The 23,759-nt window shown below is 39.1% G+C and overlaps 1 protein-coding gene across 2 annotated transcripts in view; it reads right to left on the bottom strand.

The window, feature by feature from the left end:
- The window catches only part of eml5 (EMAP like 5), a 117,269-nt gene that overhangs the window by 85,741 nt on the left and 7,769 nt on the right, over positions 1-23,759 (bottom strand). For both annotated transcript variants that reach the window (XR_014603980.1, XM_084097060.1), the window contains exon 2: positions 6,922-7,081. Coding sequence is in view for 1 of the 2 variants with exons in the window: in XM_084097060.1 (XP_083953186.1) it covers positions 6,922-7,081 (160 nt within the window). In the remaining variant the exon portion in view is untranslated. The remainder of the gene's footprint in view (positions 1-6,921; positions 7,082-23,759) is intronic.

Below are 23,759 nucleotides of genomic sequence, written 5' to 3'. Positions count from 1 at the left end.
TCTTAGTTCACATGCTGATCAAATGCCATCAAAAGCTCTGTTAGCCTAAAATGTCTTAAAGCTTGTTCACACCAAGTACGATAACTATAATGATAACTTACTATAAAGTTTTAATAATCATTGTAATTCAACGAGAACAGTGAAGTTTACACCACAGCATTAACCAGAGTTTGGGAAAGTAACTATAAAAATCAATGCGTTACAATATTGTGTTACTCCCTAAAACATTAACTATTTGGGTCGGCAATGGCATTGAAGTGAGTTTTAAGAGACATTAAATATAGACTATAAAGTATATTTGTATTATTTAACTTTTAATTATTGCATGTTTGCATAATATTCTGAGTTTGCATTTCACTGTTTTTATTCATTTTGAGGAATACTGAATCTGTTTTTGTGCAGTGAGATACATTTACATTTAGTCTAGAACTACAATAAGCATCATGTTTACATAGCGCACACAATAACGCCTCTGCACTTACTACAGATTTCTCTCAATATGGAGAAAAGAGAGTTGTCAGTTAATACAAAGTAAAGCAAGTTGCATTACTAATTTGAAAAAGTAACTCAGATATTTTTGTAAATTTAAAAGTAATGTGTAACTACTCGTTACTTGAAAAAAGTAATCTGATTACATAACTCAAAAAAGTAATCTGATTACTTGTAATGCGTTACACTGCCAACACTGGCCATAACGATAATGGCACAGAGAAACGATATTGTCGGATCACTTTTTTTCATGTTTTTTTTCCAAATGATGAACAATAATACCATTAATAACAAAAGGCTTTGAAGATCTCCAGCATTTAAAGCTATTATTGATCTTGAGCATTTAAACAGTTATTTAAATATTGTCTGTTGGTGTGGATGCTAATATAGTTAACATTATAGTTAACTTATCTTTACAGTTATCATTATTGAACAGGCCTTTAACATTGTGACACATATATGAATCTGTTACCATATACTTCCTGATAACTATTTGAACTAAAATTGCCAGAAGCATTTTTCTCTCAAACTGTGCACAAATCATGTGTAATCTTTCCAAATATTGTTTGCTGAAGGGACCTCATTAGTTCACCATCCCTTTGATGCGAGTATGTTGTTTTCCCATCAAACCTGATGCGCCAGTTTTCTTCTAAGGTTGCACCACGCTGGCTCAGGCTAAAACAGAGTGCCTTCAGTGAATTATGGGATGCTAAACCTTTGATGAATTGGAGAAGAAAAGTGTTGCTTTAGACACCCCCGGATCTTTGAGACCGGGTCTTGCCGCTCATCTCTTTGCTGTTTCATCCATCGTTGTGAAATAAATGATGAGGCCAATTTCCTGCTGAAACTCTGCAAATCACTTTCTCAGCTCTGCTGAAGGGGGGATTTGATAAGTTAATTCCCTTAGATAAAGTGAGAGTGAGCTAAGAAATGTGAAATGCCAATCTCAGAGGTAAACTTTTTCATTCTATCATCTCCTCCAGTGAGGTGTGAGTTTTTGATAAATTGACACTGTAACCCAACTCTAATCTTCTTTGTCCTTTTATTATTCAATGTTTAGAATTCAATATATCACATTTACACTGAAAGTATTACACTGCCAGTGGACTACATGACACAGTATTATTGTTTGTGTTTTGGATTGTGTGCTCCCTGCTGCTAATAAAGCAATATCGCACTTATTATTTGTCGGAATTTTTTTGAACAATAATATTAGTATTGTATTTAACAAATAAATGCAATTACTAAAAATATTATTTTTTTTGTCTCATAAAAATGCACATTTGACAGTACTTGTAACGATCACCAGCTGAAGCTGCCCTTGTGAGCCACCAGAGGGCAGTCCACATCAGACTATCATATTCACTCACTAACTACATTTCCCATAACTCACTGCCCGGACTCATCATCACTTATCACTGATCACATTCACCTGTACCTCATTCACTGATTGCATTCACCTGTCTCATCCTGTTAGTCTGTCTATATATACCTTGTTCATTCATTCACTCACCGCGAAGTCTTGTTAAGTGTTTCACTGCATTTCTGAGCGTTTCCCTGGTTTTCTTGTTTCTTGGTTTTTTGATATCTTGCCCTGTTCCCTGGATTACTCTCTTGCCTCTGGTCCCTGGATTACTCTCTTGCCTCTGGTCCCTGCCTGTTTTGTTTGTTTTGTTGGTTTCTTTGTTTTGACTACCTGCCTGTGTATGACCCTAGCCTGTACTTTGGATTACGCCTCTGGATTGCCCCAGCCAATAAAGCTGCATTTGGATCTCCTACTTTGTGTCTCTGAGCAGTTCGTAACAGAAGACTTCGCCACACTTCAGATCCAGCAGCTATGACCTCCTGTAATACAGCAGTACGGATCTCACCTGATCTTCCCAGCATGAGCCGGGAGTTCGCTGGACAGATTGCGGCCTTAGCCCTGGATAGCCTCGATCTGTTCCAGTACACCTGGGGTTTTTTTCCTCTCGCTGCCTCTTGCTCTCTGGGTGACGAGGCTATTAAGTTATGTTACCGGCTGGGGGCTAAGGAGGTCGACCCGAGGGAGCTCCCCGATCTCTCTGGTCTGGATTGGAGAGAGGCACTCTCCAGATGTCTGGAGAGCTTCCTTCCGTGGCACCCCCGTCCAGCCGAGCCTGCACTTCACGCCAGTCCAGCTGAGCCCGCACTTCACGCCAGATCTGCCGAAGCCAAGACAGCAAGCGACATGCCCGCCAAGCTAGAGTCTTCACCGCTGGTCCCGTCCAGCACAGAGCCCTCTTCACCGCTGGTCCCGTCCAGCACAGAGCCCTCTTCACTGCTGGTCCCGTTCAGCACAGAGCCCTCTTCACTGCTGGTCCCGTTCAGCACAGAGCCCTCTTCACCGCTGGTCCCGTCCAGCACAGAGCCCTCTTCACCGCTGGTCCCGTCCAGCACAGAGCCCTCTTCACCGCTGGTCCCGTCCAGCACAGAGCCCTCTTCACCGCTGGTCCCGTCCAGCACAGAGCCTTCACTGCTGGTCCCGTCCAGCACAGAGCCTTCACTGCTGGTCCCGTCCAGCACAGAGCCCTCTTCACCGCTGGTCCCGTCCAGCACAGAGCCCTCTTCACCGCTGGTTCCGTCCAGCACAGAGCCTTCACTGCTGGTCCCGTCCAGCACAGAGCCTTCACTGCTGGTCCCGCCCAGCTCAGAGCCCTCTTCGCCGCTGGTCCCGCCCAGCTCAGAGCCCTCTTCGCCGCTGGTCCCGTCCAGCTCAGAGCCCTCTTCGCCGCTGGTTCTGTCCAGCTCAAAGCCTTCTTCTTCGCTGGTCCTAACCAGCTCAGAGTCCTCTTCGCCGCTGGTCCTACCCAGCTCAAAGCCCTCGCCGCCGCTGGTCCCGTCAAGCTCAGAGTGCGCTTCTGCTGATCCAGAGACTGTTCACGTCGCTTCTGCTGATCCAGAGACTGTTCACGTCGCTTCTGCCGATCCAGAGAGTGAGCGTCACGTCACTTCTGCTGATCCAGAGACTGTTCACGTCACTTCTGCCGATCCAGAGACTGAGCTTCACGTCACTTCTGCCGATCCAGAGACTGAGCTTCACGTCACTTCTGCCGATCCAGAGACTGAGCTTCACGTCACGTCCGCCCGTCAAGTGTCTCGTCCCGCCGAGACTGAATCTGTTCCTGAGCCTGAAACTGATCCGGATACTGAGCTTGAATCTGTTCCTCTTCCTCTTTCTGCGCCTGTGTCTCCAGACACGATGACCTCCGCCACCGAACCAGTGTCTCAGGACAAGATGTCCGACTCCACGCCTGTGTCTTCGGACAAGATGGCCGACTCCACGCCTGTGTCTTCGGACAAGGTGGCAGACGCCACGCCTGTGTCTTCGGACAAGATGGCCGACTCCACGCCTGTGTCTTCGGACAAGATGGCCGACTCCACGCCTGTGTCTTCGGACAAGATGGCCGACTCCACGCCTGTGTCTTCGGACAAGATGGCCGACTCCACGCCTGTGTCTTCGGACAAGATGGCCGACTCCACGCCTGTGTCTTCGGACAAGATGGCCGACTCCACGCCTGTGTCTTCGGACAAGATGGCCGACTCCACGCCTGTGTCTTCGGACAAGATGGCCACCGCCGAGCCAGTGTTTCAGGACAAGATGGTCTCCGCTGAGCCGGTGTCTGTTCCTGTCCCTGTGTCTGTTCCTGTACCTGAGCCGGTGTCTGTTCCTGTCCTTGAGCCGGTGTCTGTTCCTGTCCCTGTGTCTGTTCCTGTTCCTGAGCCGGTGTCTGTTCCTGTGCCCTGGCCGCCTGAAGGGTCGTCTCCTCCCTGGCCGCCTGAAGGGTCTTCTCCTCCCTGGCCGCCGGAAGGGTCGTCTCCTCCCTGGCCGCCTGAAGGGTCTTCTCCTCCCTGGTCGCCTGAAGGGTCGTCTCCTCCCTGGTCGCCTGAAGGGTCGTCTCCTCCCTGGCCGCCTGCACAGCCTGCTCCGCCCTGGCCGCCTGCACAGCCTGCTCCGCCCTGGCCGCCTGCACAGCCTGCTCCGCCCTGGCCGCCTGCACAGCCTGCTCCGCCCTGGCCGCCTGCACAGCCTGCTCCGCCCTGGCCGCCTGCACAGCCTGCTCCGCCCTGGCCGCCTGCACAGCCTGCTCCGCCCTGGACGCCTGCACAGCCTGCTCCGCCCTGGTCGCCTGCACAGCCTGCTCCGCCCTGGCCTTCCGCCCTGCCGGAGTCTTCAGGTCCCCTTCCGCTGCACGGTCCTGGCCCTCCGTCCCGCCCCCGGGTCCGCCTCCGCTCCACCTCCCTCCTGGACACTTTTAGGAGCGTCTGGAATCCGCTCCTTAAAGGGGGGGCTATGTAACGATCACCAGCTGAAGCTGCCCTTGTGAGCCACCAGAGGGCAGTCCACATCAGACTATCATATTCACTCACTAACTACATTTCCCATAACTCACTGCCCGGACTCATCATCACTTATCACTGATCACATTCACCTGTACCTCATTCACTGATTGCATTCACCTGTCTCATCCTGTTAGTCTGTCTATATATACCTTGTTCATTCATTCACTCACCGCGAAGTCTTGTTAAGTGTTTCACTGCATTTCTGAGCGTTTCCCTGGTTTTCTTGTTTCTTGGTTTTTTGATATCTTGCCCTGTTCCCTGGATTACTCTCTTGCCTCTGGTCCCTGGATTACTCTCTTGCCTCTGGTCCCTGCCTGTTTTGTTTGTTTTGTTGGTTTCTTTGTTTTGACTACCTGCCTGTGTATGACCCTAGCCTGTACTTTGGATTACGCCTCTGGATTGCCCCAGCCAATAAAGCTGCATTTGGATCTCCTACTTTGTGTCTCTGAGCAGTTCGTAACAGTACTGCAGATTAAAATTTATAGATATTAATAACCGTAACATCTTTAACTATATGGTTTCCTGCTAATTTCCTGCTCTCTTCTCTACAACAGCAAATTGACACACACTGCAGTGTGTGTGTCCATTTCAATTAAACAAGTATATAGTCCATTGTGCTGCGTGTTTCAGAGCAAAGCATGTCTCTGTGTTCTTTCACACACATACAGCTCATGATCCATTGTTTTAAGCATCTTAGAGCAACAAAATTAATGTTTGTGCTGTGAGAATGTGCATTTGGGAATGCAACCATCACCAGTTATGGACAAATGATTTCACTAGATTTGTAATGAGAAGCATTTGTAAACCTGTTGTCACAGAAACTTAAAGGTCTGTTTAACTCTTGCAAGTGAAGAAATTTAGATGTAAGTATTGTAATCTTAGTACTGTAAAGTAAATATATATATATATATATATATATATAATTACGAAATATAATATTTTACAGTGCAGTTGTATTTTAAAAGTAATATATTTAATAATATATTAATCATATATTTGGAAAAACAGTAGGTAATTTGCGTAGGAATTTTTACAGAGGTTGCGTGAGAAAAACACAGACTTGGCAGATTCGGACAGGATTAAAATCATAAACTACGTCTGTGAAACATTAATTTCTCAAACGAACCCCTGGAAAACTAGTCCTGTCCGAATAGGGCTTAAGATGATACTTTGTCTGTTTTTTCTCTTTCAACGAAGCCACAGCAGAACTGTTGCAACACAGCAGTGGTGTTTTGTTTCTGAACGTTTCAGTGTTTTAGTGGGGTAAATGCTTCAAGCTCTCATTCATAAAGACAGTCTCTTGTTTCAATCCTGAATTGACCAGCATTTTAAATAAACTGATTAAGTGAATTATTCAATGACGTATCCATAAGGAAAGTCACTTAATTCATTCCTGAATAAAGTAACATTTTTTAATTGATTCAATGAATGATTCTGTTTCTGGAATGTGCAAATACAGATACACACATTGAAAGTCTCACAGCTGTTGACTCATGCACTCTTGGAATGCTGTTCAACCAATCAGATTCAATGTCTGTAACTAACTATAGTAAAATGAGCAAGAAAACAATGCTCGACTTGGTCTAGATGGGGCAGTTCATGCAGCATCAATAGCTTTACAAAAAGTGCTGAAAATGAATGGGCAGCAGTTCTATTGAACACTGTTTAAATATAGCCATCCAGAAAGTGCAGCATGCACATATTATGAAAGTTTCTAAAGCCATTAACTTATAGCCATTGTCAACCCTCACAATGCAATGTCACGATCAATAAGGGAAAAGTTTGGTTATGTTCCCTGAGTTTGTCATTTGATGTGACCACTGCGGATTTTGTGTGTTGTTTCTGTCAAGGTGATAACCAGCAGCTCCGGCAGACACACAGTCTCACACGTACTGTCACACTGTGGGAGTCACACCGTTGGTGTGTTCACAGATCTGACTACCAACTAATAATAAACCTCACAGCACCTCATACTGAGAGATGAATCTCATGAGTTGTTAACAATGTCAACTCCTTGGTAAAGAAGTGAAATCTTTTTTATTGCTGCAAGTTATTGCTCTGAACACTCACCTGTCCATCAAGGTCGAAGGCGAGACAGGCGATACCGTGTGTGTGCATGTCTTTCAGTATGGACACTGTCTGCACAGTGTACGAGTCCCACACACAGATATACGGCTCCTTTCCAACCTGTCCTGTGGCCACCAGAACTCGCTCTGGATGCAGGGCTAAACTGTGGAAAGAGAAAGACAATGAGGTTAGGATATTTAAAGGCTGATTAACTGACAATATCTTATTCAAACATATCAGCTAATCACTATTTGATCCACAAATTCTGTCAGGACCACTATCGTCAAATGCGATTGACCATTAGCATATAGTTTGGATTGGCGGTATGGTTCTGTTCTGGGCAAGAACTCCCGGTGCATCCATGCAGCCTAGCATGAATAACAGCAAATAACCCCCCTTAGGGTAAACAGAACAGAACCAACAAGAATCATCATTAATGTCAATATTTTAATGTACAACATAATTCGAGAATATAGTCTGGTTCAAAGGGGAATCAGAATACCAAATCCTGACTGGACGAGAGGAGGAGCTGGGGATGGAGGAGGGTAATTAACTCCTGAGAGTCAGCGGATGCAAGCTTGACTAATGTGACCTGCCAGAACTGACGCTACGCTTGATTATTATTGCCTGCAAACTTATTCTATGCAAATACATGAACTAAAAGAGGGCTGCAGGGATGCCATATATTTGCAGGACAAAACCCAAAAACAATTTAGTATTTTAGCACTTCCAGTTCCATCGTCATGAAGTCAATTTTTTTTATGTTTTTTTTAAATTAAATGTCTGAAATAAGGTCTGTGGTGAACACAAGCTCAAGATATTTCACGTTTTCTACGTCATTTTTTCTGGATCTTCGGGAGGAGGAGATTGGAGCTTTAACTTCTACATTTCCATAACTGTTTATTTCACACCGACATAATGAGCTTCTCTGCAGTAAACTGTGTTAAACGATTCTGCGGGAGTGTGGGCGGGGCCTTGATATCGCGGATCAAGATGTCAGCGCCATATTTGGATAAGAGAGCGAATGTACGTAGTCCATCTTTTTTTACAGTCTATGTTTTGTAACCAACAGGCCACTCAGTAATACCCTGGTAATCCAGAGTTTTCGCGAGAGCACAAGTTGAATTTGCTCAGCGAGTTACTCTGGTGTCGAGTAATGATGCTCATTAAATATGCACCTCGATCTGAGCTGCACCAATCACATCGGGTTATCTGATATAGCTAAAGATGACGACAGCGCTGTGACGTCGAGGTCATTAGTAAACATTGCAAGATGGCTATGGATGAACACCAGTTGTTTTAAACGGCTTTGGCCGCTACAATGAACGAGTTAGACGTGGCTTTTTATCTAAAACAGGAACAGAAGACGCCGCTCGAATCCTTCCTTTGCAAGAAGGACATTTTTGCTGTTTTGCCGACCGGATACGGTAAGAGTCTAATCTACCAGTTAGCTCCGCTGATAGCTAAGCGATAACTTGTTGTGATTGGTCGTAGTGTTATCCAATTGCGTGCAGTGAGATTTTCAAATGCATGCTTGGTGCCACCCCTCGAGCTGGCCGATTTTCATTAGTCGACGCCAGACCATTAATCTTTTAGATTTAGGTCTGGATTTCCAGGCTAACTCAGTAATGTGGTAATCAGTTAATTCTCATGTCAATTTAAAGTACAATTCTCATCACTGCCACAAAGGGCAGAAGAGCAGACATTAGAGTAAACTGTCTTTTTCTACAGCCAATATTCACAGGTCAACTTCTGTCATGTCAAAACAACAGTTTGAAGAGCAAATTAGTTAAAGTAAACTTCTTTACAGCTAACTACTTGAATAATACCACAGTCTCCCTTTGAGTACTGAGGTTTGTTACCCAAAAACAAGAACACGTTAAGTATTTACAACAGGAAAGAACACTTGCAGTGCACTGGCCAAAATTCGCTAACTGGCCATTCTGCCAACGTTACACATTTCAAAAATACATCAATAAATATTTGGTGATATGGTCCTACTCGAAATCCGGCCTTGATACAGATAACTGGTTTTAAAAAAGGAGATTGTGGACAGCTACAATACGATGAGCTATTACTGCTTATCATTTCCCACAGTCAGGAGTGAAAGTGAGTGAAAGGCTTTTAGTTATCAGAGACCCATGAAGAGATAACCAGAAGAAGACACTGCCTTCTGCAACCTAAGACTCGTGAAACCGAGGCTCAGATAAAGACTGTCAACACAGCATGTTTTGTGAGTTTTAGATGTAAATGTAGTCGACATTCATTCTATTCCTTCTTTATTTTGAAATAAGCTTTTCTTTTTCATCCCACAGCATCTAGCATTATCCATAATAATGCCCTGGTGCAGAAATAGGTGGAAAAATCAGGTCATCGCTGTTCATGTAGCAGTTTTCACTCTCTCCATCACACTAGTTCACTAAATTCATTCAGGCTTGCCTTCACATGCCCTAGGAAATCCCAGAGGCGTCTAAATGTTGCGTAACATCTGTCCAGCTTTACTACGCTTTCTCGCTCTCTCTCCGTCACGCACACATATATACTCTTTTTCATTTTTATCAGCAGTGTAAGGGGCCGTTCATGCAGAACACGTTTTTGCGTTCCACTGCACTGTTTTTCCATTGTTTTTTTATGTAACATGGGCTGGACATGTGTTTGACCATGGCACTCATGCCTCTAAAATGTGGCACATTTAGGTCAAAAGAAGTTCAACTATTAAAACATGTCTTTACACTTTATTTCTATAGCCCACTTTAGCATTAAACTAACTATAAGTAACTGTGGAACTACATGTCAACTAACTCTCATTAGAGTATTAGTAGGCTGGTTTGGGTTAGTAGAATAAGTTGACATACTTGCAAAGTTACTTATATTAGTCATTAATGTCTGTTGGGGAGCATCAAAATAAAGTGTTAGCAGATATTCAGCAGACAGTCTACTAATACTCTAATGACTGCTAGTTGACAAGTAATTGCAAAGTTACTTACAGTATAGACAGTAGAATGTCTTAGGTGGAAATAAAATGTTACCAAAGTGTTATTCCATTGTCGTAACCATACTCTAGATCTAATATTATCACATAGAATCGATGTTGATGCAATGTTGAGATGCTTCAAAATATAAGACACGTGCACAATGGTCAAAGACATCATTCTAACATGTGTTTACATAAAAACATGCTGGCAACCTTCTTCTTAAATGCTGGTGGGGAAAGAGTTAATATTCGTATAGTGAGACAGAAAATTCTGCAATAATTTTACACAGATTTTTCACCAATGATTAAATGCGTATTGGTTTTCCATTCACACTAGGTTGCATTTATATAAAAATATTAAATTAAATTTCATGCAGTATTAAGTGTCCATTTCATCACTTCTTTCTATTTTTTATTTTTTTTTCAATTATATATTGTAGACTATTGAATGCTAATGATAGGAAGACCTAATCTTGACATAATTGGGAGAGCAGCAGCCTTTTTTGTTATAAATGGTCAGAATAATGTATTAAATGTAGCTTGAGATGGCAGAAGGTTATTTATAAGCACTTAAAACATTCCTTGTCTGACATGGTTGCATGTGCAATACAATGTGCCATAAATGTAGCAATGTAGGGTTTTGTCTTGCTGCATCACTCCTTGTTGGAAATAATAGCTCATTACTGGAAAAGCTAGACCAGTGTGAACACATGAGCTACTGTCACGCAACCGTTGCTACTTTCAGCTGTTTGAAACTTAGAAAAGCAAAGGTGAGTAGGGGTGGATAAAATGAGGCTGTTTTTATAAAGCCGTAGACTATGTAAGGGGAACTTTTGTTTGGAGCTCAATGAAAAAAGATTTCCTTTGCCCTGTTTGAACCCACTCTCATCTAAGCTTGAATTGCCTGAGAGACACAATTTCACCAACAATTTAACATTGACTATCTGTCAAAACGTTTCCCTGTTCTCGAGGGCGTTCTGGTTTCTGTCTCCTGCTCTTGACGGTGTGTTTGTTTATATTCAGCTAGAGTTTCCAGCTCCCACAGTCTGAGCCTTCAGATTTCAGCTTTTTAAGCCTGCCAGGGTGATTCTGCCTGGCACTGAGGAGGAGTGACTACATTAAACCCCTCAGGGAGCCGTAGCGCTCATGAACATCGCTGTGTGTCTGCCTTGTCTGTCTTTTTTAATCTGTCTCTCTTGCTCCCAGAATCGCTTTTCTCATATACCTGTTCCCTCTTTCTACATCAGTAATTCTCATCCAGGGCTACAAGTACTTTGTTAAAGCTATACAATTCTAATTATGACTTTCAAAATAAAAGTATTAGCACTGTCATAAGAGTTAAATAAAACTGATCCTCAAGATAAAAAAAATAATAATAATAATTTCACTGTTTATTTATTTTTAATTTCATTTTGAATAAATTCAAATAAATAACTTTAATCTATTCAGTTCCTCGCCGATTTTGCCTATTTTTCACCTATTTTTCCTCACCTTAGTGCTATGTGTCAGTTGCCATAAAGATAGATAGTTGGATTTCTGTGAACTGTTAGCTGTTTTTTTATGTCAATGCTGAGTGGATTAAGAATGTTATATATCTTATAATGTATAAATGGCAATAAATAAAGTATTATATATATATATATATTATATTCAGTTCCTTATACAGACCAGTATATAAAGAGCAGTGTTATTTTAATATTTTAGTATCATTTTATAAATTAAAATAATAATTATAATATTATAGTATTTATTTGTATAGCTTTTATTTTTATATTTTCCGTTTTCTTTTTAATTTTATTTATTTTTTTGCTTCAAGTATTTTTGTAATTTGTATTAGTTTTTTCTATTTCTATTTAATTTATTTTTATTTCTTAACTTATTTTATTTCAGTTAATTGGCAAGTTTTTTTTTTTTTTTAAATCATCTAATATTTGCATTTTATTTCAGCTTTATTTCAGTTAACAAAATACATTTTTAATAGATTTAGTTTTACTTAGCAATAACAAAACTGATAAAGACTCCAGACAGAGGTACATTTATGTTTACCTAATGTTTTCCTATTTACATATCATCAATGTAAAATGTAAAAGCCAAACAAATCAAACAAACAAAATGTAGTTATAAAATAACAGATTAAATATTTCTGAAAGAAAGCTACTAAGTGAGTCTTTTTCTCCCACAGCACTGACTGTTTTTTTGTAGTTTAACACTAAAATCATTCTAATTATGGCCATAATATTACTGATCATGCATAATGATATTCAGTATTAATCAAAAGCAACACATTTTTGCACTACATTGTTTTATGTTAAAATCAGTTGTGTTGAGACCTGTTTAAAGCAGCTCCACTCAAATCTGTGCTGCTGTGTGGCTTCCCACATTTCCCTGCAGTGATCGAACCCTCGAGCCAGTCGCCAGTCCTCCTTCTTCTCTCTGTGGATTACATAATCTCACATAACTGAAAATAGAGCAAAACCACTGAGCCTCGGCACAGCTCTCCATCACAGCACAACCTTTCTCTCAATATGAACGCAAAATGATTTCTTATGTCAAAGAGATAAATAACTGATGCAATTAGTTTCCATGCAGGAGAAAAACCCACACGGGGTTCAGAGGGGTTTAAAAAATCATTCAGATGACTTTCAGGAAGAAGGAATACTTTTGGCTCTCTGCCTCTTTGAGGAATTAACTAAAAATCATGTATTTCCATAAATTGTCTGCGTTATTTTAGCTTCTAATTCACTGAAGGAATTATGCAAATTTGGTAATAGTGAAAACTTGGCAAATTTTTGTCTGGATGCTGCAAAGCGTAACTAGGGGTCCACAAATATTTTTGAAAAACTTAGGGCCAGATTTACTAAACGGTGAATTAGCGTGAGAGCACGATCCCATATAAGCGCATATGGGAGTGGAAAGTTCTGCGAGGGATCCACTGAGGACACACACATTAAAGAACACAGACACAGCCCGATCATTTCCATAATGACCAACACAATCTACCAAGAGCAGCGCAAATTAGCATCTGGTTTAAGACTTGCTGTTTTTGGCCGGTAAATAAATGGCGCAAATACCAGTAAATTGACTAGCGCAAACCTTAGTAAATCAGCTTGCGTGATTCATTTAAATACTCTCCTCCCATAAATTTTGAGTCTGAAAGGGAAAATCCAACAAATTCATATGCAATAAAGTCAGCACGCCTTTGCAGCGCTAATTTTTCACAGCGTGTCTTTAGTAAATCCTGACAGTAGTTTTGAGGGTTTGCGCTGGCGTAAGCTGTAAGTAAATCTGTCTCTTAATATTTTTCTCACAAAATATAAATGGGTATAAAAGTCACCATGACAATTCTTTTCTTTTTTTTATGGAATAATCGCAGTGTTTAGTATAAATGATTTATCTGTGAACATAATTATTTTCTTTTATTCATGTGCCCTTGTATTCTTTAATCAAAAACATGAACTTCCCCTCCCTCTTACAACAACATCTCTTCTCTGATGAACAAAATCAAGTCCTGTCCTACATTTGTTCTCATTTGAGAAGCCATTTCACTCTGATATAAATCAGAGTGAAACCCTGGTGTCAGGAAAACCCTGGTGTCCTGCTGACTGATTTAGCCGCTGCTCCATTACTTTCATTTATTTATTTATTACTGCTTTATATTATTGCCTGCCCAATGCATACAAGTTATTTCTGAGTTCGGCTTTCAATTGTGACCAGTGGATTGAAAAAAAAACTGTGATAGCCCGATAAAAATTAAATTGATAGCCTAATAAATCATGGATTCGCTAGTGTTGTCTGCAACGCTATCTCCGGCGAAGGGCTTCTGCACACACAAAAAGAAAAGCCCTGCATGAACACGCAGTGTAATGAAGTGAGTGGCTTTTCCTGATGGATCTTATAGCCATAAGATGGATTTCTGTGAGCGAGGTTACAAACGTTTGTTCCTTTTCTACGTGTGTTTCTCAAAAACTAACTTAACACGAACGTGCTGAAATTTCAACCACATATCACTGTAACCTCTTTACGTCCCATAACTTTTAGCATAATGTTATTTACCTGACCATAAGGTAATTAAAGTTTACTTTAATCCATGCTGACGACGCTCGTTGAAACGGTAGGCAAGTATAAATGCGGAAGAAACCATGTGTAGAGTCCATTGCACGTAGAAGCGTGGATTCAGAGAACTTATGTTGTCAGAGAATTGAAAAGAATTCAGTTTAAAAGAATTCAGGTCTTCTCCGGTCCATTCGGAAAAAGCACATTTATTTTAAGCTACCCAGAACCCAATACCGAACCTGATCCGTGTCCGAGGCACTCATCGAAGTTTTGAACCCAAACATGCTCGGATCTCGGGTCGGACCTCGGGTTTTCGGATTCAATTCCATTCAAAAAAGGGAAACCCAAACTAGGACTGCAGATATATAAACCGTAAACAAAGGAGCGATTGCATATCATTTCGAATATCAATCACGCTGATCACTTTCTTCATTCCAGTGGCTCATGTTATCATGAAAATATTTGTGCATTCATTGCTTAGGTAAGATGACGTAAAATTATAACAGCCTTCTGTCTGTGTCGTCTTGACTTCTTTGCTCGCTTTCATCACTTTCGCTTTTATTCTCGTGCGCTGACTCGTTCGCTAAGCTAAACAGCCAATCAGAGTTCTCTCTCTCACGGACGGCCCAACGCCGATTCAACATGCTGAATCGGTCCAAAAAAACCTGACGGTGTCCGACGAGAGCCAACGGTGCAGAACACCCTGAAAAAACGAATCCGGCTTGGGCTTGGTGTGTCCCGGCTTTTAGAAACGACCCGCAAGAAGGGAAATTTAAAAAAAAATTCACCAATTTGCATCTAACACAGTTTTTATGGCCGGAAACAAATAAGCAGCGCAATCAGTAAGCGCATTTCATTATCATTCCCCCCCTCTGTGAGTCAGATTGGTGTAGACGGTCTGTTGAATCTGTTCCTAAACACAAAGACAGGGTCAGCTGAACCCTATGGATTACAGCGAGGGTCTGTTTAGCCTTCGCGACTGCTTAATAAGTACGTGTTTGCCCCCAGTCTGTCTCATTAGCAGTGCTATTGCCAAGTGAGACCAGGAAGAGGGAGGGATTAACTTCAATTCTTCTCATTCAATCCTGCCTAAGGGACAGATGGGTCAAATCTCTGTTTTGTCCTCAATACAAACAAATCCAAAAACAGTTTGACACTCACTCTAACAGTGACCGAGGCTGAGCTGTCAGCGAACAGATTAAAACATGAATTTGATTTTAACATTGTCTGATGAAAAAGCGAGTGCTGCTTGCCTGTGTAAAACTCAATGGCATTACACTAGGGTGGTTGCCAGACTTCTTCTATGCAGTTGCTATGGTTATTCCGAGTGGTTTAACTAGGGAAGCAATGATATTAAAATTCTGTCTGAGAGCTGATAATTATTTTAATGTTTAGTCGACAACCGCTAAATGTGGTCAAAATAAGTCTGACCGCTTAGAAAAGCAATAGCACACCTCTCCTCAACAGGTCAACAAATTTGAGGAATTATTTATGTGCGTTACACAAACAAAGTTTAATTTGTAGAGTTAGGGGTTTGTTAAAATAACAATAGTGTTCACATTGAATATGGTTTCAAAAGGTTTCAGTAAACTCCTACATCACAGTCATGTGAATTACTCATTACTTAACAAGAACTACTTGCTCTCTAGTCACTCGCCAGATACAAATAGTACTAATATCAGCGTGTGTTCCTCCAGTGTCCTGTTATAGCTCGTTAGAGATCTCTCTGCATATTAATGCTGTGATTTTCTGCTTTGATTTGATGTGATCAGATGCCACAAGCCCACGCTATGTGGGCTCAGAGGAACTCACTCCCTATAGTATTTCATCATGACCTGCCAATTTCAGCTCAAACATCTGAATGTTAAATGAAAGATATGCAAATCTGGAGCCTTGGCTTTTTGTAAGTGTAAAAATTCAATAAGCTGTCAATTTGCTATAAAGTTTAGTTAGGTTTGAGTAGGAGTAAAACAGGATATTAAACAAGGGAAAAAATCCTGCCCACATGACCTGGAAGTCATTTTAAAGCAGTGCTATTTTAGTATCAATTAATATTTTCAATTAGTTTTTAGTTTGTTTTAGTAATTTTGTTGTTTTCATCATTTTTAATAGTTATATTTTTATTTTTTTATACATTTTTATTTCAGTTTTAATTATTTTACTGCATCAAGTTAAACTAAATGAAAAAGGTTGTTTTGGCAACTAGCTAAACTAAAATAAGTTTCTTGTTTTTATTTTATTTCAGTTAACGTTATTTTATGTAACGACATTTTTTATGGTTTTAGTTTTAATAGCTATAATAACCCTGCTTCAGAGATTTAAAGGATTCAAAGAAATTTAAGGGAATAAAGAAATAAGAAAGCTATCTAATTTGTGTTAGAATCCATTTAAACAGTTTGCAAGTAGTATTTTATTTTAAAATATGCACACATTCGCTATTATTCACTATTATTCATGTGTCTAATATGTCAAAAATGCTAAATGTTTCTCGTCTCGTCAAATTCAGTCATGAATCGTCGTGTAGGCTAAATGATAGCATCGTTTTAACTCATAATGGCAAAATTTCATAAAGTTAAGTAGTTTCTACTGTCAGTCACTGAACATTTCTATCGTAAAACAGTCAAATGTTAATTGTTTAGTTGCTTCCATTTTACCACGCACTTTCAAAATCTAAAGTAATATAATCTAAAGTATAAAATCTAAAGTAATTTCAAAAGAAATCCATGTAATCGGGAATTTTGGATAAGATTTCCACATGCAGATTTCATAACAGGCTGGTTCCTCAAATTTGCCACAGTTCTGCTTGATTTGACCTCTATGTGAACCGCTCTATACATTGCTAATGACAACAATGTTTTTTGCTCTCAAAATTTAGATAAAATGTTGCTTATGTGACTGCACATTTATACTTGGGAGTGATTTTTTATGGTTATAATTATTGTTCTTGATGTGTACAGCCTTAGGACCAAAAACATGAATTACAATAAGTAAAAGGGCATTCATAGTGAATTTCAGCTTTAGTCAAGAAGAAGGTGATTCCACATCACATGTGACCCGCTCTTCATGAGGCTGAATATTAAATCTGCCTCTCAGTGACCAAGACATGAGTTAAAATATACAAAGGCCAAGTGCCCTCAAATAACCTCTTTAATTGATTGGCTACATCCTACAGTCCACCAAAATCTCTTTTCTTGTTTGGCTCTCTCTCTCTCTGTTCTCTTTCTCCCACATTACCTTTCTATTAGCTAATGAGCTGGTTTAGTAAGTGGCCTGTTGTCACGGCGCAGTTCCTGTGATGTACAGCCCACCGCTAGCCCATCCTATTAGCTAATGGGTCCGATGAAGGCCTTTAGTGGGCGGACAGGCCAACGGTGCAGGACTGCAGATATCCTGCAAGGAGTCTCTGGTGGAGACGTGCTTCGGTGGAAGCGTTTAGCTGCTAAAGGCAGAGAGCTTCAGGCTGAGAAACAGAAGCTTGTCATGGTAACAAGAGGAGGGAGTGGGAAGTGAAATGTTAAGTTGGACAGCTGGAGTCTGCTGTGCCACCTGATAGAGATCAGTTCACATTCAAAGTCTGTTTAATAGAGCCACGTTGTTAATGAAGCAGCAGATGCAACAATCCAGTGTCTCCTGTGCTGATGTTCAGCCACGAATGCAGCGCCAGAGCAAGAGATTCAATCGATTCAAAAATGGCATCGTATTAATTTATAGAATGCACAAATAATTGCAAAGCCTATACTATTTTAAAGTTTGAGGCCAGTAAGAATTATTTGTATTTTTTTTTTGGGGGGGGGGGGGGGGTCATGCTCATCAAGGCTGCATTTATTTGATAAAAAATACAGTAAAAAAAATCAATAAAAATCAATAAATAAATTAATTATAAACATTTTATGAAATATTATTAAATGAAATATTATTGCAATTGAAAATAACTGTTTTCTATTTTAATATATTTTAAAATGTTGTTTATTCAAAAAAAACTGTAAAAAATAAGTAAATATTACAATTATATGTAAAATATTATTTAGTGAAATATTATTATGATTTTTGTAACAATGTAAATGTATTAACTGTCATTTTGATCAATTTAATGTGCCTTTGCTGAAAAAAGTAATTTCTTTTTCTTTCTTTTTTTACTCACCCCAGACTTTTTGAACAATAGTGTAAATATATCAATAAAGAAATATATAGAAAATAATTCAAAGACACATTGTGGCAGATGATAATGTTAATCATTGAATAGACATCAGTAAATATCGTATTTCCCCTAACATAACATAAGCCTTCATACCTTATTATGAATTTATGAGTCACACATTATGGTAAATATGTTTTTTTTAAACATATTTTGTATGTAATTAATTGTACTAAAGTAACATGTTGAATTGACAGTCCTACAAAAGAAATCATACTTTGCTTGACCCCAGTCCAACTTTCTTTGTCAGAATTAATGAGTCCTTCTTTATTTATGAAGGCATTCTCTAATGCTCAAATGCTTCAATTGTTTTTCAATTAAAATAAATGTGAATAATGCATGATAACACTGCTTGAATGCATTTTAAATAATTGGCTGGTTACTAAAGTCATCCCTCTGATGTCAACCAATATGTTTAGTTTTGAAAGTGCTTTCTTCACGTTCACTATTTTTAAGGCTGATTTTAGTTTATTTGATGTAAAAACCACTTCATAATAGCTTTACATTCAACACTTGCTTCTGATACATGAATACAGATATTTGACTGTAAACTGAAAAAATACAGTATGAGTGCAGTCCGTTTCAAAAATCAATAACTCTAATGAGCAGATTCTTTAAATGAATTCATTAACAAGCCTCGTGTTATCAGTGTAAATATTTCCCTGCTATTGAGATGAATGGGGATGACCAGCTCTCTCATGTTATAGACCGCTTTGCAAAGACTAGCTATAGCAAGCAGTAAAACATGGTTTCTTTATTTCTTTCCCCAATCAATTGGCTGTAAAGAAAGTGGCTGAAATTTATTCAAGTGCTAAGTTTCCTCATTGCTTAACAAGCTATCAAATGTGGTTTTGCCACATCAACATTATAGCTACTACTAGCTATTCAAAAATGTTCTGCCCCAACTTCCAACTTCAATATGAATATGTCAACACAGAAGAGAATCTGCACTCATTAAATCAGTTCATTCAAAGACAAAACAAAAGTTCAGCTCATAGATTCAGTCAATCAACAAACCACAAAAGGTCAATCGTCATTGAAGGGGAAGACTAAGGTATTTATTGGACCAAATGCTCAAATAAAACCAATGTTATAGAGAAGCTGTGGTTTATTTGACATGAATGAAAACAAGACTGTGAGGCACTGAAAGAGCATTCAATGTCACACTGCTGTGTCGACCGACAAAACATTGACAAAACAGACACATTGAACTTACATCCCTCAGAGTGTATTGGTGTCAACTTTAAAACGAAATTGACGAAACAGACATATTGAACTTCCATCCCTGGTGTCAGTTTTAAAACAACTCGACTCTGAATTTCTGATCGGTCAAACAGTTTTATACTTTTTGTATTTTCTGTTTTTGTTTTCCAGATGGCAAGCAGGGTTATTGTTAAAACTATTAAAAACATTTTTGTTAATTAAAATAATGCTAAAATAAAATGAAATAAATGATTTAAATACCAGATGAAAAGCTTAAAACTAAATGAAAATTGGCAATTACCTTTTGGCAAATTGGTTGAAGCACCAAAATTACCAACTGGATGTAAAACTGAAACTGAAATAAAAATAAAATAAGATAAATTAATCCTAAACAGTACAATTTGAGACAAAAAGACTAAAATTACAAAATAACATAGAAAATCAGTTAAATTAGATATAAATTTTTGAATTAATATTGAATTAAAAACTAAATAAAAATTTGAAATGTTGTATTGGCGATTAACTGAAATAAGTGATAAATTAAGTAACTAAAATATGAAGAAGCAACAATATTATTAACTGGGAATAGAAAAACTGAACTAAAACTAAAACTGAAATAAAAGAAATCAAACAAATAGTAATATTTAAATAATAAAAATGACAAAAGCACATACAAAAATGACAAGAAACACAAAAATTAAAATATAAACAGAAATTATAAAAAAATAAAAGCTAATTAAAATTATTAATACATTTTAAAGTATACAAATAATACTAAAATATGACTGGCTAGCAGAATGCTACTTCACATTTGGGTTACGCGCACGCACACACACACACACACACACACACACACACATTCTGGATGGTGTCAAAGCAGCGACTACAGCAGTCACCTTGCTTGCCCTTGTTGTAGATTACCAGGAAGGAAAGGATTACTAGCACATTTCCAAAAGTCAGTATTTATCTTGCTTTCCTTGACTTCTATAGAACAAGCTAAATCCCAACAACCAATAACACTTCAAGCTCAGCACCTGTCTGCAAAAAAAGCCCAAATGTCCATGCGTGCCGGATACATACAGGTGTCACAGCAGTAAGTTTGGTTAAATGAAGCAAAAACGTTGCTACGTTAGCTACGATGCAATACGTTTAAAAATGTTAAGTAACCTTGGTTTACCTCAGTTGTGTCATATGATGGATGTGACTGATGAAGTCTGTCGTTTAATCTCTCAGTTTCCTAATGCAGCAGAATTTTGCCCTGCTATAAAAATTAAGAGATAAAAATGGGCTACAATAGGATCAGACATTAGAAATATAATCCAATGGAGACAGAACACGTGCACGGAATGATCCACCGCTGAAGAGCTGCATTTGCTTGAATTTTCTGGGCCATGTTTCCCAGTGTTGTCCTGTCGTACAGACCCCTGGCTTGTACAAATGTGCATTTCCACTTGATATTCAGCTGAAAATGTCAGGAGGCTCTTATGAATTAGACTCTTTTTTTGTATAAAAAAAACATTTTGATCATAAAAATAAATCCAGACACTGCAAAAACAAATGTGCAGCAAAAAATCTCCACACTATTTGTGTTAGTATCTGCAATTTAAAGGGGTGGTATAATGCCCCTTTTTACAAGATATAAAATAAATCTCTGATCTCCCCAGAGTGTGTATGTGAAGTTTTAGCTCAAAAAACCCCACAGATATTTTTATACAGCATATTAAAATTGTCACTTGCTGAGGGCGAGCAAAGACGCACCATTTTTGTGTCTGTCCCTTTAAATGCAAATGAGCTGCTGCTCCCGGCACAGGGGGCGGAGCTTCAAGAGCTTGTGTCCTTTTACCTCACACAGACATGCAATGAAAATTTCAAAAACGTTTAGCCTTTTATGTTAAAACCGAAGTCAGACAATGATGGAGAGACTCAAGAAGAAGTGACAACATGTATAAAGCAACAGGACGTTTCTGAATGGTTAGTTGATGAATTTATGTAGCTGATGTGTAGTTATCTTTTAGTCATTGATTAGCATATTCTGTCATGATAATCTATAAATCGTGTTCCGGGGGCGGGGTTTATGTAAATTTTAGGGTTAGTGGTGTCACTAACCCGTGAGGAATGTTGTGTAGTCCCTACCAGCCGTTTGTTGTATTCCTTAAAGGAGCATTTCACCCGTGGGAACATTAATCTTTACTGAAAGTGGGTCATATATGTAGTCGAAATGTAACATAAATTTCGAATTTGGTGCCTTCTTGACCGAGGAAAGACAAAGTAACTTTAGGGGGCATTTGTATGGAAGACAACAACTCCCACAATGCACCACATTGCATAGCTCTGCAAGCCACTCCCACTAATCCAGAAACTAGGATGGTTCACAACACAAACGTCCGTGTCCTCGTCTGATTCAGAGATTTCGTCCAGGAGAAATTCTTTGCAGCAGACGGACTCTATCTCTGTGTCCGTAAGCGCACAGTGAGAGCACAGGCACCACCAGTCCGCCCCAGCTCGAGCCAGTCCAGGCTCCTCGTCCGCGACAGGTCTTCTGCCGCCTCCTGTTCCTCCATCAGCCTCAGCTGCTCTTCGCTATATTGCGGCTCGTAAAGGTAGCCACAAACATCTGATTCGAGCATCATACTTTCAAAATCCTCTTCTTCCATATCATATTGAGTACCTTCCGCCATTGTCGTAACTTCACATCTGGCTCCACTGCGCATGTTAGCTTAGCTTCCAAACAAGATGGCGGATATTGCTTTTAGTTTCTGCAAGTGAAGTCCCACCCACTGGTCTGTAATAGGTCTGTAGCGTGAGTGGGTCCCACCCCCTGGAAAAATGAGGAACGAGTGTTTGTAGTCTACAACCCCTCTACAAAGATATGGGACTTCCTGCTTAGAATGACGCAAAATGCAGATTTTTACATCATTATAAGCAGGAACTGCAACACTGAAATCCGTATTTCTCCCGTCTCGGGGGAAAATGAGGGAATAATGCATGACCATTCAAAAACATGACTGGGTTTCTAACGATACAAAGCTAAATGCAAATGGGTGAAGTGTTCCTTTAAGAAGTGATTTCTTTAAAAGCAAATATCTCCATTTATTTTGAACTTTGATCGTTGTAACTTTGCAGATGTTGTTTATGCTCAAACAGCAACATTACACACTAACTAAAGTTAGAAAAGTGAAATCATAATCAACCACCCCTTTAAAAACTCCCAGGGTCCTGTTTGGTGGTTAATAAAGCAAAAAGCCAATTGAGGTCCTGTATTACCATGAATTTATCATGATCTTTGCTTCAAGCTTCAAATGCAGCTTATCCAATTAGAATTTAGAGTCTGAACTTTCCATTTTTATAAGAAACAATACAATATTTATACTTAATACTATTTAACACTAACTTTAAAAGAAATTGGTAATAAGTAACAGCATAGCAGATTGACCATTCAAAAGTTTGGGGTCAGTAAGATTTTTTATTTTTATTTTTTAAATTAATACTTTCATTTAGCATGAATGCATTAAGTTGATTAAAAAATTCTGATTTCAACTAAACCATGTTCTTTTGAACTTTCTATTAATCAAAGAATACAAAAATATGTATCACGAGTTCCACAAAAATATTAAGCAGGGCATTCATAATAACAAGCAATATTTTTGAGGACCAAATCAGCATATTAGAATGATTGAAGGATCATGTAACACTGAGGACTGGAGTAATGATGCTGAAAATTCAGCTTTGCATCACAGCAATAAATTATATTTTAAAATAGAAAACAGTTAATTAATTATATATATATATAAATATACATATACATATATAGGCCTATATTACATACCAGACACGCTCCCTTGTCCCGTTCAGGTTTTGGAGCACATGGGAATGCTCTGACTTACTTCACTAAGTGAATTTTCAATGAATATTAATGTTCAATATTATTCATTAATGTGCCTCACATTACTTCAGGCTACTTACAATTGTGTCAGGACCTGTTAATAAAAATATTAAATGCTTCTTAAAACTGCACTTGGCACACAAAAAAAAATCACATTGATGTTACTATTAGAAAAATGTTTAAAATAAATGTTCCCTCACATAAGATGAATACTCCAGGCATATCAGTAGCCTAATAAAAATAATGTAGTGGCTCCCCTCATCACATGACCAGATGAATTATTTCATCTTTTTCTTTGGTAGTCTACTGACGGAAACATTGCAATGTGTTCAAGTGGAACGCCATAAGCCCTATGCATCAGACATTCAGCCAAAGGTCTGAGACTATTTATCTGGTAACCTATATGTGCTGGTGTGTGTTAGTACGTCAGACTGTTAGATGTGTGTAGATGTATCAGATAAGCCGCTTTGGGATAATGAATGAGAGGGTGATTGTAGCATTCGCTGGAACTACTATAGAAGGGGTGGGGATTC

This window comes from Abramis brama (assembly GCF_963993115.1).
Source record: "Abramis brama genome assembly, chromosome: 21".
Lineage (NCBI taxonomy): Eukaryota > Metazoa > Chordata > Actinopteri > Cypriniformes > Leuciscidae > Abramis > Abramis brama.
The sequence above is the reverse complement of the archived record's forward strand: the minus strand, read 5'-3'. Positions and strand labels throughout refer to the sequence as shown.